General features: G+C 46.0%; 1 protein-coding gene across 3 annotated transcripts in view; it reads right to left on the bottom strand.

Moving 5' to 3' along the window:
- The window catches only part of QTRT1 (queuine tRNA-ribosyltransferase catalytic subunit 1), a 351,133-nt gene that overhangs the window by 52,194 nt on the left and 283,230 nt on the right, over positions 1 to 15,709 (bottom strand). For all 3 annotated transcript variants that reach the window (XM_044084474.1, XM_044084475.1, XM_044084473.1), the window contains one exon: positions 11,236 to 11,345. In XM_044084474.1, the coding sequence (XP_043940409.1) occupies positions 11,236 to 11,345 (110 nt within the window). The remainder of the gene's footprint in view (positions 1 to 11,235; positions 11,346 to 15,709) is intronic.

Raw genomic sequence — 15,709 nt, 5'->3', positions numbered from 1 at the left:
GTTATCTGCAAAGGCCACAAACAACTGGTCTGATTTCCTCTGCTGCTGTGTCCTATCCAAGTAAAACCTCAGTTGTCTATGCACATCCAACTGATGAAGTCTGTATTCTGCCTTGTTGGAAAATTTTGGAAAGAAAACTGGTAGCTCTATAGATTGCTGCAGACAAAGAGCAGAAGAAACTTTTGGAAGAAATGACGGGTTTAGTCTTAGAGATACTCTATCCTTGTGAAAGATCAGATAAGGGGACTTAACAGAGAGGGCTTGAAGCTCTGAAACTCTTCTGGCTGAAGTAATAGCTACCAAGAAGGCAGTCTTCCAAGATAAGAACTTTTGCTCACAAGTGGCCGCCGGCTCGAAGGGATGAGACATCAAGGCTCCTAAAACTACATTCAAATCCCATGGCAAAACAGGTTGCCACACCGGGGGGGCGAAGCAACCAAGCTCCCTTAAGAAAGGCCTTACACAACTTATGACTCATGAGTGAAGGCTCAAAGGCAACATGATAATTAGAAATTGCTGCCAATTGGACTTTAAGCGTGGAGACAGCGAAACCCTGTCTAAAAAGAGTTGCCAAAAAATCTAATACTGCGGACACCGGGGCTGTCAGAGGGTCAAGGTTGTGCTGCTGGGCCCAAATGGCAAACCTTTTCCATTTATTAGAATATATCTCCTTAGTGGAAGCTCTGTGAGAAGAAGACAGAATCTGGACCACCTCAGGCGAAAGGATATGCTGTCTGACTAAGGTCGGAAGTGGAGCAGCCAAGCCGTTAGCTTGAGAGTTCGCAGTGATGGATGGGCCTGACCTGACTGAAGAGTCAGGAGGTCTGGAACTGGGTCCAGAATCCAACGATCCTTCACTGAATACTTCCGAAGGAAAGGAAACCAAACTTGGTGGGGCCAGTGTGGTGTGATCAAAATCATGTTGATTCCCAAGCAGATCGCCTTCTGAATCACCTTTGGCAGTAGTGGGACCGGAAGGAAGGCGTAGAGCAGACTGGAGGGCCAATTGTGGACTAGAGCATCCCTGGGTGGGAATCAGGGAGAAGAAATTGCTGCACTTCGCGTTCCAGGGGCTGGCAAAAAGGTCGCAACAGGGAAACCCCCACTTGGAGAAGATCCGAGCCGCTACTCGGTCGTTCAGGGACCACTCGTGAGGCATCAGAATAACTCTGCTCAGCCTGTCTATCACACTGGATATCCCCGGAATGTGCGTTGCCACTAGAAATCTCTGGGAAGCTATCGCCCAGTTCCAAACTCTCATGGCTTCTCTGCAAAGAGGATAAGACCTGGTTCCTCCCTGCTTGTTCAGGTACCATACTACCGCCATATTGTCTGAGAAGATTGCGATGGTACCCTTGGGAAGAGAGCTGTGAAGTGCCTGCAACGCTAGAAGCACTACCCTCATCTCCAGGACATTGATGTGTAAGTGGGTTTTGTGATCCTGCCACGTGCCTTGAACCGTCCTGTCCAGATAATGCCCCCCCCCACCCTATCTGGGAAGTGTCCGTGGTCACTGTGGCAATGGGGGGAGGGGGGCAGAAAAGTCGCCCCTGGTTCAGGTTGGAGGAGAGGAGCCACCAATGAAGATCTCGCCGGCAGGAATCTGTAATGAGAATCGGGCAGGACAAGGGCAGATCTTGGTACGACCACTGGGTCAACAGGAGCCATTGGAGAATTCGCATGTGCAATCTTGCCAGAGGGACCAGAAGAATGGCAGCCGCCATCGATCCCAAAAGCTGAAGGACCATCCTGGCTGAGGCTTTGCTTCAGGGTAGTAAGGCTAGGACTTGGTTCTGTAGTATCTTTATCCTCCCTGTTGGAAGGAATGCTCGCATCTCGACAGAGTCTAGCTCTGCGCCTATAAAGGCAACACGCTGTGATGACAGCAATACAGACTTTTCCCAGTTGAATGTAATTCCTAATAGATGTCCCAATTCGATGGTAGCATTCACAGCTTGAATAAGAAGATGCCTGGTGGGGGAGGTGAGGAGCCAGTCGTCTAGATACGGAAACACCTGGAATCCCAGACGTCTCAGGTGAGCCGTCACCACTGCCAGACATTTGGTAAACACCCTGGGGGCTGTGATGAGACCAAAGGGCAGGGCTCGGAACTGGAAGTGACTGGCTCCTAGGCGGAAGCGTAAATGTATCCTGGATGCCCTGTTTATCTTAATGTGATAATAGGCGTCCTTGAGATCGATGGAGCACATCCATACTCCTTTTTCCAGCAATGGGAAAATGGATTGCAACGTGACCATCCGGAACTTGGACTTCTTTATGAAGCGGTTTAGGTGGCTGAGGTCCAGAATGGGTCTCAAGTCCCCTGTTCTTTTTGGCACCAAAAATAACTTTGAGTAAGTTCCTAATCCGGTCTGGTCTGCGGGGACTGGCTGGATGACTCCCTTTCCGAGCAGCTTTGTGACCTCTATGGCTGCTTGATCCCGTTGACTGGGTGGCACGTCCGGGATTTTCCTTGACGGTGGAGGGGGATGGATAAAGGGAATGGTGTAACCTCCAGCGATGATACGAAGCACCCACTGATCCTGAGTGATGGAACCCCAGGCCCTTGGATGCTCCGAAAATCGACCCCCAACTGGCTCTGGAGACACACAGTCGGGCAGTCCCTCAGGGACGTTGGAAGGAGGAACCATGAAAGGATTCACGGTCTCCTGTGTTGCGGGGGCCTCCGCCACCTCTAGGGCGACGTCTTCCAGAATAATTCCCCCCTCCTCTGCCTCTGGAAGGGGGGTCACTCTGATGGGCAGGGAAAGACTTTTGGGACTTTCTGAACCACATCTTTCCTCCCCTCTGCTCCTTGGGATAAGGTCTCGAAGGGAGCGAAAAACGGGCCCCAATGGCAGACAATGTCTTACCCCCTGCTCGCATCTAGTGAGTGTGTCTTTCACCTTGGGTCCAAAGAGAGAGGACCCGTCGAATGAAGCGTCTGTGAAAGAAGACTTAAAAGCCACCGCAAAGTGACACAAGCGCATCCAGGCTTGCCTCCTAAGGGCTACACTCGAACTCACTGCCCTACTCGCCCATTCAGCTGCATACGATATGAGCCTCATGGACGAGTTAACAATCGAAGAAAGGGTAGACAGCTGGGCGTTGACAGACTGCGTCAACGCCTCAGGCACGTTACCTGACAGGGTATCTCCCAACTCCTTTATGAGATCTCTTTGGAGCCTTGTAAAATGACACAAATAATTCAGCGACCGCAGGGTAAAGGCCGCTGAAGTCAGGGTATGCTTCCCGTACCTATCCATGCTTCTGGACTCCTTGTTAGAAGGATAGATAGATGTAGATGCCTCTGCCACATCCTGCTGGATGGCAGACGCCACCACCATAGCATCCACTGGGACTCCCTCGGTTAGAAACTCCTTGCCATGGGGTGCGGATAAAAATTTGCTGGGGCGAGAAGGAACTGGCTCCACAGAATCAGGGTGCTCACACACCCTTCGATAAATAAGGTCCAGTAATTCATCAAAGGGTGGACACACCCAGGAGGTGGAGGGTTGGGCTCCGAAGGCCTTGAGGAAGACCGACTCCTCTGCGGAAGGGGTTTTGGATGGCCAGTCGCCCCTCTGTCTCAAGATCTCCAGGACATCGGAGAAGGAGACATCATCAGAGGACAACTTCGTGGACCCTTCCGCATCATCAAGGTCGGTGTCCGAGGTGACAGACTCATCTGGGGAGTCTATGTGCTTCCTCTTGCACAACTTTTTCCTGGGGGGCTCTTCAGGCAAAGACTCTGAAGGCTCCTCGGAAAAAGGGGGACCAAACATGGAGGAATCCTCAGGCCTCGGAGCTGCGCTGTCCGAAGACAGGGGGGCACCAGAAGCTCTAGTCACCGTGTCTAGGGAAGGAGTCACAGATTCCGGTGAAGTCACTAGAGATTTGTCTAGCACACTCCTCATAGCCTCTAGGCGAGTCCACCTGAATCTGAAGAAAGGCCCACCTGCGAGACCATGACCGGTGTCAGGGTCCCCCTAGCCGAGACGCCAAGGGGGAGACTCGGGGCCGAAACCAGAAGCCCCGACAAATCCCCCTCGGGCTCGGCCGAGGACACCCGAGAACCGAAACCCCTGGAAGGAACAGAAAAAGTTGGAGCTGAGGACGGTGCCGACAGACTAGCAGTGGGTCTCGGAACCGACTCAGGAACCTCACCTGACTCTGCGAACCCCGTCTCCGACAACACCAGGGTTGTCGGAGGAGGAAGAAATGGAATCGAAATGGTTGGCTCCGGCCGCTGTGCTGGAGCTGAAAATAATTTAGATAAGACAGGTGACTGGAGGAGCCTCTGGACCACCCTATCTAAATCCGAATCTGAAAGCCTGGAGGACCTGGATGAAACAGACGGGGGGCGAGAAACTCTTTCTACCAGCTCCGAGGCAATGCTGGAATGTCGACTCCTAATTGGCTCCAGAAGGATCGGAGCTGAGGAAGACTCGATTAGAACCGAGACCCCCTTCAGCGCCGACGGTTCAGGAGCCGACGAAACCGACCCTGGAGCCGAAACACTCACCTGCGGCTCCGAGACCAATGGAGCCAAGGAAAACCCAGATTGGAATTCTCTATCCTGCGGCTCCGAGACCAATGGAGCCGAGGAAGGAGACCGAGACTTAGATCTTCTTGCGGCTCCGAGACCAATGGAGCCGAGAAGAAGACCCAGACATAGATCCTCTATCCTGCGGCTCCGAGATCAGTGGAGCCGAGGAAGAGGACAAAGTTTTAGTTCTTTTTTTCAGGCGGCTCCGACGGACTTGTCGGAGCCGAAGACTTCTTTTTCTTCGATATCGAAGAGGGAGAAGAAGATATAGCTTCTCAAAGGCTGGTTTTATTAAACCTTTCGGGATCAACTTATTTTTTCTCTCCTGTAGTACACGAGAGGAGAAGGCATGGCAAACACTGCAAGATTCTTGCAAGTGTTTAGCCCCTAAGCAATAAACACAGATGGCATGGCCATCCGTTAACGACATTTTATAGCCACATTTCGAACATTTTTTAAAGCCCGATGGCTTATGCTCTTTTTCTTTGCCAGACATGACCCACAAAGCACTTGAAACACAAGGAGGGAAGGGAGGGAAGAGCTCTAACTGAAACGCTCGACAAGAAATAGGGAAAAGGCCCTCTAACTCAAACGGGCCTAGCCCGCCAAACAGAAGGAATTACACAACAATCAAAAACAAACACAGCCAATCACAGGGTGGTACAGAAGAAGAAAGCTATTAAAATAGCTATTTGGTTATAAAATTTCTAAGCTAAGAGCAAAAACGACCCAAAAAGGCCAAAAAAGAAAGGTACTTAGCCACAGCCAGGTCGAGACCACGTCGTTACTTCAGAAGCGGCAAACGAGATCTGGGGGTTTGGGCGTGGTGCATCCTGGGATAAGGGGGTTGGCCCAGCCAATGAGAGATTTCGTGCTAGTGTATCGGCCGAGTCGGAGCCGATTCTCGGCTCCGAGCCCATCAGTTATGAATGTAGGCGAGATAGGATCGCATTACATCCAGGGGTTTCAGAACAGCAAATACTGTCATGGCCTGGGCTCAAAGACTGAAATGTCTGGAGGTTGGGAGTCTGGCAATTTGATGGACTGTGTCCAGATAACGTCCTATGAACTCTAAAACTTGTACAGGCTGAAGGTTCGACTTGGGGTAGCTGACTGTAATGTCTACACAGCTGGAGCAAAAAATCCCTGGCCAAGATCAATAATACTTTTGTGGGGATGGCACGCAGACAATTGTTCATTTATGGAATGACCTGAAATCCCTGCAGCCAGAGTCAGGCTGTGACCACTTCCATGCACTTGGTGAGCACCCAGGGAGCTGTGGTGAGATCAAGCGGCACGGCCCTGAAATGATAATGATTGCCTCCCAGCTGGAAGTGAAGGAACCTTAGGGAATGCCGATCTGTTTTGATATGATTGCAGGAATCTTTGAGGTCTGTCGAGCACATCCAATGAACTACACCATGATCATGCAGAACTTGGTGTTTTTGAAAAACAGGTTCCTTACATCCCAGTCTGGTCTGAGGTCCTTTGTTTTCTTTGGTACTAAAAAGAATCTGGAATAGACCCCAGATCATATCTGGTCTGGTGGGACCTCTTGGATGACTCGACTTATGGGCAGCTTTTGGATCTCTGCTGCTGTGAAGCTTCTCTGATGGGATGGAACATCTGGAAGATGTTTTCGGAGACATTTTGGAACTTCTATAAAGGGAATGACATAACGTCTGTATACAACTCTCAACAGTCAGGAGCCTATGGTGGTGGCCTCCCAAGCTTTTGGGTGGAGAGCTAGATGACTCCCAACTGTTTCCAAATGTGAGAGCAGGGCAACCCTTTAGGATTGCTGAAAGGGCCCATGGGAAAAAGCCCAGTGAAAGGGCTGATTATGCAAACTGCCTCTGCCCTTTGGGGAGTGCCCGTTAAAATTCCACCCACTCTTAGGAGGAACCTTCCAAAGGAGCGTCTTGGAAAGAAAAGTGTGACTTACTGAAGAAGAGCCGCTTACCCCCTTTCAGATTCCTAGAGAAGGCTCACTGAGGGGTGGAGAAGTGAACTCTGTTGGCAGACAGTGTCTTCCCATCTTGTTTGCTGCTTATCAATGTATCCTTAACCTTGGGTCCCAACAAAGAGGGCCTATCAAAAGGGGCACTGATGAAGGACACTTTGAAGCAGTTCACAAAGTTGTACAGCCACATTCAGGCATGGTGCCTCAACACAATACCAGAACTCTGGGCATCCCACCAGCTGCATCATTAGAAATAAGTTTCATAGAAACTTTGGTGATGGAAGTCATGAAAGAGACTCCAGCTTCTTCTGGGTATCCAGAAACTGCTGTGTCTTGAGGGTGCATGACACTTCTGAGATCTCACTGAAGGCTTGTCAAGTGTGATAAATACAGTGCTCTCAACGTAAAGATGGATGAGGCATAGGATCACTTCACTAATCCATCCAGTGCCGGAGACTCCCTGTTCCGGGGGTGAATCAAGGAGCTGTCCTCAGAAATCTCCTTTTTTGTGGCTGCCACCACCACATTGGCATTGATGGTCAGAAAGTTGCTCCAATGAGGCCTGTCTTTGGGGGAGGGGGGAAGAACTTTGCCTAGCTTCCTAGGAATAGGTTCTACTGTGTCAACTTCCTTCCATGCCCTCCACGACACCAGATCTACAAGGGTAGCCTGAAGGGGAACCTCACAGGGTGCTGATGGGACTATGCCAAAGGCCTCCAGAAAAACTGACTCCTCCAGGGAGAGGGGGCTTTGGTGGACCTGCTCCTGCGCTGGTGAAGCAGTTCCAATAAACTGACAAAAAAGTATCATTGCTCAAGGACTTGGGGGAACCCCCTCCTTCCTCGAGGTCAGTACTTTTGGTGAGGGATTCCTCCATCGAATCCAAGTACTTTCTCTTCCCTGAAATCTCCCTCTCTGACAAAGATGGAGAAAATGGAGAAGAGTGGGATAGTCCCACCAAGGAGGCAGCCTGGAGTCTAGTTGACACAGACTGTCCTGGAGCAGCCTGATAACTGGGCAGAGGAACAGATGAAAACTAGGAGGGGGGGTGCTAGTTGGAGACATCTGACTCTTCTTTCTAGAAGACAACATCCTCTCCACAATGTCAAAAGCAGAGGTAGAAGCGTGCCTCTTGGATACGAAGGTCCCGGAAACCAAGCACACTGAAGACAACTCCAAGCCTGAAAGGGCAGCACCTAAACCCAACAATGAGAATGGAGTCGAGCTGTCTAAAATTGAAGCTCTGATAAATGATTATTCTGATGCAGGAACTGTTGACTCCAACCCAAGGTGCCAAATCCCCTGAACAAGTCAGAGTTAAGGCTACTAAGGAACAGGACAGATCCAAGGATCGCCAGGCTGCTGGATCTGATCCAGAGGGTAGAAACTCAACTAGCCAAAAAACCTCGAATCCAAAGAGGTCGAGGGAGAAAATCTGAAAGATGGAGCTGAGGTTCCTGGAGTCTGAGTCGGACTTGAGGGGATAAGCCCTAATTGCATCTGTGCCTGCAAAGAGGACCACATCAGCTGTGCCAGATTAGATTGTTTAGTGCGACTCACTGACCTCAATGATCAGACAGATGGGGTCACCAAGGTAGGCTTTGAGGGTCAATGTGACAAGGACCCCTCATGCTGGATCTATACTGGGGAAGCTGTGAACCGAAGTAGAGATGGGGAGGACTCTGATGAGTGAGGAGGAGTGGTGCAAAGAGAAAAGGGGAATGCTACTCTGCCTAAGGTTGCCATCCTGACCAGAAAAGGCCTCAGAATGCTCAGAGCCAGGGATGTCTTTTTTGAAGCTTTCAGTGTCAATGGATATTGGCTCCGAGACATCATAGCCAAAGTTGGTGCCAATGTACCCAGGGAGGATGAAAGACACGGGACCTTTGGACCTGGGGAGTTATCCCAAAAGTGAAGGCTGAGGAAGGCCTCTTGCGCTCCCTCTTGGAGTGCATGGAGTCTCATAGTTGTGGCTTCTCAGATCTAGTTTTGGGATCAGGGGGAAAAGCCTTAGAAGCAGAAAAAGAAGAAGAGCTGGACAGCAGAAGTCCATTTAACACAAGCTTGGCCTTGCACTTGTTAATAGCATGAGAGCCAAATCTCTCGAAGACAAAGCAACACAGTCTAAATTCTCCAGACTGAGGTAATAAACACATCCGAGATGTGCATTTTGTAAGGGCAGTTTGTGCCCACAGGAGATGCACTTCTTAAACCTCTTGTCCAGCTTTACCACACAGAAAACACACATACACACAGCAGTAAAATTAGAAAAAACTAAGACAGGGGATAAAGGGTGGGAAGGGTACAGGTAGAAAAGGGATCTCTGCTACCTAACCTAATAAACTACCTCACACTATCTAAAACACTACGTAAAGCTAACAGGAAAAGACTAAACACAATTTTAAGGGGTAAGGGAAAATGAATCTCACCACTAGGTACTTGAGAAAAAAACAAAACACCAAGCAGAGCAAGGATGAAGCTATTGACCACAAATGGCGGCAAACTAGATCTGGAGAGTTGCTGGAGGGGGGGGTTATGGGTAAGGGAGGTGGAGCCAACACAAGCTAAAGGCTTTAGAATCGGCTGGTGTTGGTTTTAAGTCACACAGGTTGAATTCAGATTGAGCAGACAACACCAAACTAGATTCCTTTTGGTGAAATGCAACCTAATTCTTCATAAAAAAATGTCTGTACACAAAGGAAACAGAGAAAGTGTAGTTACACATTTTAAGTATTTGTTTTTACTGGGTAAGAGGTCTTCAGGGTAAAATTATCACAGAATAGCATTACCAGAATAATAAACATTTGTTGCTCTTCAGCACTCCTAATTTGCAACTGCTCATAAAACCAAGATCCAGGTTCAGATTCTTCTTAACTCTCAGACCAAACAACTGGACTAGGGCAAAATCCGTTGTCCTTCTTGCTAAAGGTGTATGGAAAAGTTCTCAAAGAACCAGAACTAATGCATCTGATGCAGAATGACCAGACTAGGAAAAGTGTGCTGTCACTGGCTCATCAGTCATTTTGCATGCAACTCTGCTTTTGTGTGTTTGGCCTTTCCCTCCTATAACCTGTCTCAGGACACTTCTATGTGTTTGGCCTGTCTTAGGACACTTCTTGCATTTGATTAAATAAATGATGTTCTTAGCAGTGTATGTAAAGGAACTCTGTACTCTGAAATGTCTGTGCTGTGAAGATATGGTGGTAGCAGTACAAATCAGGCAGGCAACGCAGTAGTGCAGTGGTTAATGTTGTCACCTCACAGCAAGAGGTTCTCTGGTTTGATTCTCAGTTGGGGTGCCTAATGTGTGGAGTTTGCATGTTCTCCCTGCATTCGCGTGGGTTTCCTCCAGGTACTCCAGTTTCCTCCCACATTCCAAAGGCATGCGTCTGGAGAGTTCTCCCCAGGCCTCCGCTGAAAACAAGCTCTGTCATAGTTAGACTTTCCCAGTCAACAAATGTTAAAAAAAATAAATAATAAATAAAATAATTTGACTTTTTACTCATTTGGTTGCAGGATATTGTGTTATTTTGGATTGTGGTGCGGTCTAAGTCTGCTTCTCACAGGAATATGACAATAGCGACAACAGTGCTTATATAATGTTTCTCAATGCGACATCCTCATGGAATATTGAAATCTGTAGGTTGTGAGTGACATGTTAAGACTATTTGAACTCCGTCACAAGTGGTTCTCTCTTTCCACTAGAGCAGATATTCCCTTGATAACTGTACTGCTCTGTCTCCTGTCCTGTAAAACTCTGAGTTTGTGTAGAAAGGGGGCTTTATCTTTATACTTCTAACTTTTGAAGCACTTAGGAAAGGAATGCATTTTACTGCACTCATTACAATATCAATATGTATCACTGAAATTACAAGTCACAGTATTCATACAGCTTTTTAACAACATGAAAATTACTTTCGCCCAGCAGCAGGAGATGCACATTTGAATAAAGCATTTGAGAGCTTCAGCTGCAAACCAATAACCACTGTTATCAGAAATGAGTGTTACTGTAAATGGAAAATAACGGTTTATACTTCTGAATGATGACAACATTTACTTCAAAGTGAAGCCTCCAATACAACAGACAAAAGACAACCTGATGTTCTTTTGGGGGACTACAGGATACCTCTAATGTGTTTTACAGCAGAAATCAATGCTAAGATGTTCATGTTACTCAGAAATTAACAAATCAGCAAAGCAACCATTTCCTGGTCTGCAAACAGATGAATAATACTTCAACTGACTTGCAACACAGAAAATAATGCATTTCCATTCAATGTATTACTCACCTTTAGTGCTAGAAGATTAGAAGGCTGCGGGTTCTAATACCACACCAGGCACTTGATACTGACACTGCAGTGCAGCATAAGGGGGGGGGGGGTGCTGCACTCCTGAGTGTGCCGTCCTTCGGATGAGACATTAAACCAAAGTCCCATGTGTAAGTCCCATGAGATACACCCACCTATCAGAAAGAAGAGCAGGGGAAGTTTCCCTGTGCCTTGTACAAATTGCCCTTAAAAGCAGATAGTGGCCTAATGGAACTAACCCGGTCAACAAAGAGTAAATAAATAAAGTTTAGTTTCTGAAGAATGTCATAGTACTATTGCTTCTATCTACAATAATGAAAAAATAAACGTAACAGAAAAAGAGACTAAACTTATGAATTCTCTCATTTAGCGATAAAGTATAAGGCGGGTTACTTGTTTAACGTTTGTAGACATACCTTTTACACGTGGGGCAGTCACATTTCTCATCTATAGGCTTGAAGTCCTTCTCATACTGCTTGTTCTTAAGCTGCAGAGAACCCCAGGGGACCAAGGCAGATCCAAACCTCTGAAATGGAACCAAATATAAGAAGTTAAAATTCAGGTAATCACATATTAAACCAGACAGCTTCTAAATGCATCACATTATCTGCTTTCTCCATACTTCTTGACCATATCCTGACTCAGATAGCATGCTGTGCCCAATGATGCTAAACATGTGATGCAGTATAGATTTCCTTTCCTTTTGCGTATAAGCACTATCACATCAACAAATTTTCCAGTCCTCAATCTCTGGAATTTGTTCCCATATTGAAACAAAGGCCATGGTGTTTTATAGTACCGCATGAGTATGATTAGTACATTTGCAAATATTTCTCATACTGATTAAGTTGCCATTTACGTTACCTGTTTACTACAGTAAATCGTGTGGAAGCAGGGTCTACCTACACCTTCCTCTTCTGCTACTGCTGCTATCTGAGCTCCTAAAACTACACTCAGACTTGGCAATAAACCCTGGAAATAAACACTCCAGTAAGGAAACATGGACACTGGAGATTCAAACACCAAAGAAACCAAGCAGTCTTTGCAAAAAGAAACATTTTTAACTACAATACTCCAATCTGAGTTACCATGGGCAATAAGGCACTTTAAATGTGACTTAGTCTTAGGTTAGTGAAAGCAGTTTTTTATTTGTGTGGGAGACATAGGCAACTAATCCAACTAATGCCCTTAGTAAACATACACAACAATGCATCAGCTTCAAAATGTTCATATTGTTCTTATTGGAGCAAGTTCCTTATCCAGTATATGAGGTGAAAACTAGGAGAATGTGATTGCTAAACCTAAAGAAATACCAATCCCTCCGAGCTATATGCTCTAGGGACCTAAACCTTGCCACCACAATAAACAGGACATGCTGAAGGGATTGATTCCTGTCCCAGAGACTTCCCATACTCTGGAACAAGCTACCCATCTATGTCAAGCAAAGTTCCTCACTAGCACTCTTCAAGAAAAATCTTGATAAGTGGATGGGAAATAGGAAATACACACCGGGGATCACTTCTGTGGCTCTGCTCGGGGCACAGGAAAATAACTTTCTTGGGTGGCATAAGCCAGGGAACCTTGTTGGCTAGGCTTACTTAGGCCCTTGGGCCGATAGCCTAGTACCTACGTTGTACATTCCTACTAAATAGTTTAACATCCATAACATTATCTGTTATGTCACTTTTAGTCGAAGGTATAAAGGAGAGTCCTTTATCCATGAAATCTAACTCATCCTTATCCAAATCATTCTGAGATAAATTCCATACTAATGTGGATTCACACGCTACCACATCTTCTTTAACGTGGGGCTTGTGTGTTCCTCCCCTGACACACTGCGTTTTTGCCTCCCTCTGCTCATGGACCTGGTCCTCCCTCCCCTCCGTTGATCGTTGATAGGGAAAGGGCATGGTCCTTTAGAGCCAGTGGCTACAGACTTAAAAGCAGTACTAATCTTGCTGCGAACTACAGGTCCAGGTTCCACATTCACTACAGAGGCCTCAGGCCTATCAGCATAGACAGTCTGACTCCCTGATACACCAACCCCATCATCCTGTATACAGCTGTCCATAGTACTCATATCATTCATTGTTACATTCACATTATTAATATTATCAGCATTATAAACATTGTGTGCATCACTATTAACTACATTTTCCTCATTGAAAACTTCACTAGAAGCATCATTAACTTTATGTACATTATCCATAGTTCCAGGCACATTCAACCTCAGTGCCTCTCTATTGTTCGTCAAGGTCGCCCTATTTACAGGGGTATTACCCCTCCCCTGTCCAGTCATCCTAATTGGCTCATTCCTCGGCCAAGTAAAGACATGTCCATTCCTGAAATCGAGAGTGTCTCTATGTATCTTGTTCTTTTTCTGTTCAAAAGGTATTTTTTCATGCACAAAATGATCAAGAGCCCTCTCCATGGCACTATCCATAGAGGCACCAAGATATTTCAAATAAAGAGAGCGTTGCTGACACTTAATGTCATCCTGTAAACGCTTCTCTTCAGGCTGAAAAAACTCATTTAATAGAGCCATATAATGGAGACTCACCCCTAAGTTAAGTTGCTGCCATTTATAAAGCAGCTCTGGATACATTGTGCCTGTCGTAGACATCTTTAAAATTCTCAGTCCTCTCGGCACTATTTTCCATGCCAAATACACCTTGAAATGCTGCTGTTGTGTTTGCAGCCATTTGAGCTTTAAAAAGTCCATTTCTATACGTGTAACGGCTTCACCCAATCCTGCTGTGGTCTCCAGAGCTACTGAACCACTTGCGATGTCATCTGTGACATCAAACAGAAGGAGGGGATTCACTTCCCCTGACACATACTCATTAAAACGTTGAAACAAGCAAGGAGCAAACAAAGGCTGCAAATACTCAACAGCATATAAATTCCTTCCACACGAGTATTGAATTTATATCCTGTTGAGTATTTGCAGCCTTTGTTTGCTCCTTTACCATCTTTATTTTACTTTAAAATTTTGCTGCTAGTTTTTTGGTAAGGAGCATTTACTTCCTAGTATCATCATTTTGTGTTTGATTCAGTTATTTATTGTCGTGGTGTGCTACCAGGGAGACATGGCTGGTTCAAGTAATAGTAATATTGAGCTGCCCTATGTTCCTGAATGGCGGGTGCAACAACCAAACAGTTTTCAATGTTTTAATGACTAGGTGAGCTTTCATTATATGGCCCTATTAAATGAGTTTTTTCAGCCTGAAGAGAAGCATTTACAGGATGACATTAAGTGTCAGCAGTGCTCTCTTTATTTGAATTATCCTGGTGCCTCTATGGATAGTGCCATGGAGAGGGCTCTTGATAATGTTTTTGTGTATGAAAAAAGACTTTTTGAACAGAAAAAGAATAAGATACATTGAGATACTGTCGATTTCAGGAATGGACGTGTCTTTACTTGGCCAAGGAATGAGCCAAGTAGGATGACTGGACAGGGGAGGGATAATACCTCTGTAAATAGGGTGACCTTGCCGAACAATAGAGAGGCACCGAGTTTGAATGTGCCTGGAACTGTGGATAATGGGGTCTATATCACTTCGATGAAACGGGAAGTTCGAACACCATATGTTCGAATTCTAACCTCGAAGTGCAAAACCATCGAAGGCTTAGAATAGCGATTTTTTTTCCCAGGGAAAAAAAACAAAAAACGCTGTTCCAAGAAAACACAGACACAACACAAGCACACCAAAATATATAATCCACACATATACAATTCACAAAACCCTACTTCTAACCTTACACTAAACCCGTACATACACTATCATCTATCCACTTACCTTAATCCAAACCCTAACCCTAAGGTCCGCAACTATTGCACACTCACCTTACCCGCTCCCTAACCCTAGGGTCCGTAACTATCGCACACTCACCTTACCCGCTCCCTAACCCTAAGGTCCGTAACTATCGCATACTCACTTTAACCCAGTCCGTTCGGACACTTACCTTAACCCGGTCTGTAACCTCTGCACCACAGTGGAAGGAATAGTGAAGCCGCAGAAACGGCCCACCAAATTCTTTCCCTGGGAAAGAATTTGGTGTTCTGCGGCTTCGCGATAATCAGTTTTCGAACTTCACAGTTCGAACATATGGTGTTCGAACTGCTGAAGTTTTGACGAACTGATAGGAATCCGGATAATGTACATACAGTTAATGATGTTTCTTGTGAAGTTTTCAATGAGGAAAATGTAGTTATAATGCTGATAATATTAATAATGTGAATGTAACAATGAATGATATGAGTAATATGGGCAGCTGTATACAGGGTGATGGGGTTGGTGTATCAGGGAGTCAGACAGTCTATGCTGATAGGCCTGAGACCTCTGTAGTGAATGTGGAACCTGGACCTGTAGTTCTCAGCAAGATTAGTACTGCTTTTAAGTCTGTAGCCACTGGCTCTAAAGGACCATGCCCTTTCCCCATCAATGATCAACGGAGGGGAGGGAGGACCAGGTCCATGAGCAGTGGGAGGCAAAAACGCAAAGTGTCAGGGGAGGAACACATAGGCCCCATGTTAAAGAAGATGTGGGAGCGTGTGAATCCACATTAGTATGGAATTTATCTCAGAAGGTTTTGGATAAAGATTAGTTGGATTTCTTGGATAAAGGACTCTACTTTATACCCTCAACTAAAAGTGACATAACAGATAATGTTATGGATGTTAAACTATTTAGTAGGAATGTACAACTTAAGTTAGAGTTTAACAATACTGTCCCATTAGAGGGACTTAAATTTTGTAAACCCAGTATGTACAATCCTAAGCTCCATCCCCTATTGGATACCTTTACTAAACTGGTTGAAGAGGATTTACACCAGATGGAACTTGATAGAAAGTCCATGAGAAGAAGGGGGAACTTATCTGTTAGACAT

The sequence above is a fragment of the Protopterus annectens genome, chromosome 9.part0, assembly GCF_019279795.1.
Source record: "Protopterus annectens isolate FY-2018-M chromosome 9.part0, PAN1.0, whole genome shotgun sequence".
Taxonomy (NCBI): Eukaryota; Metazoa; Chordata; order Ceratodontiformes; family Protopteridae; genus Protopterus; species Protopterus annectens.
The sequence above is the reverse complement of the archived record's forward strand: the minus strand, read 5'-3'. Positions and strand labels throughout refer to the sequence as shown.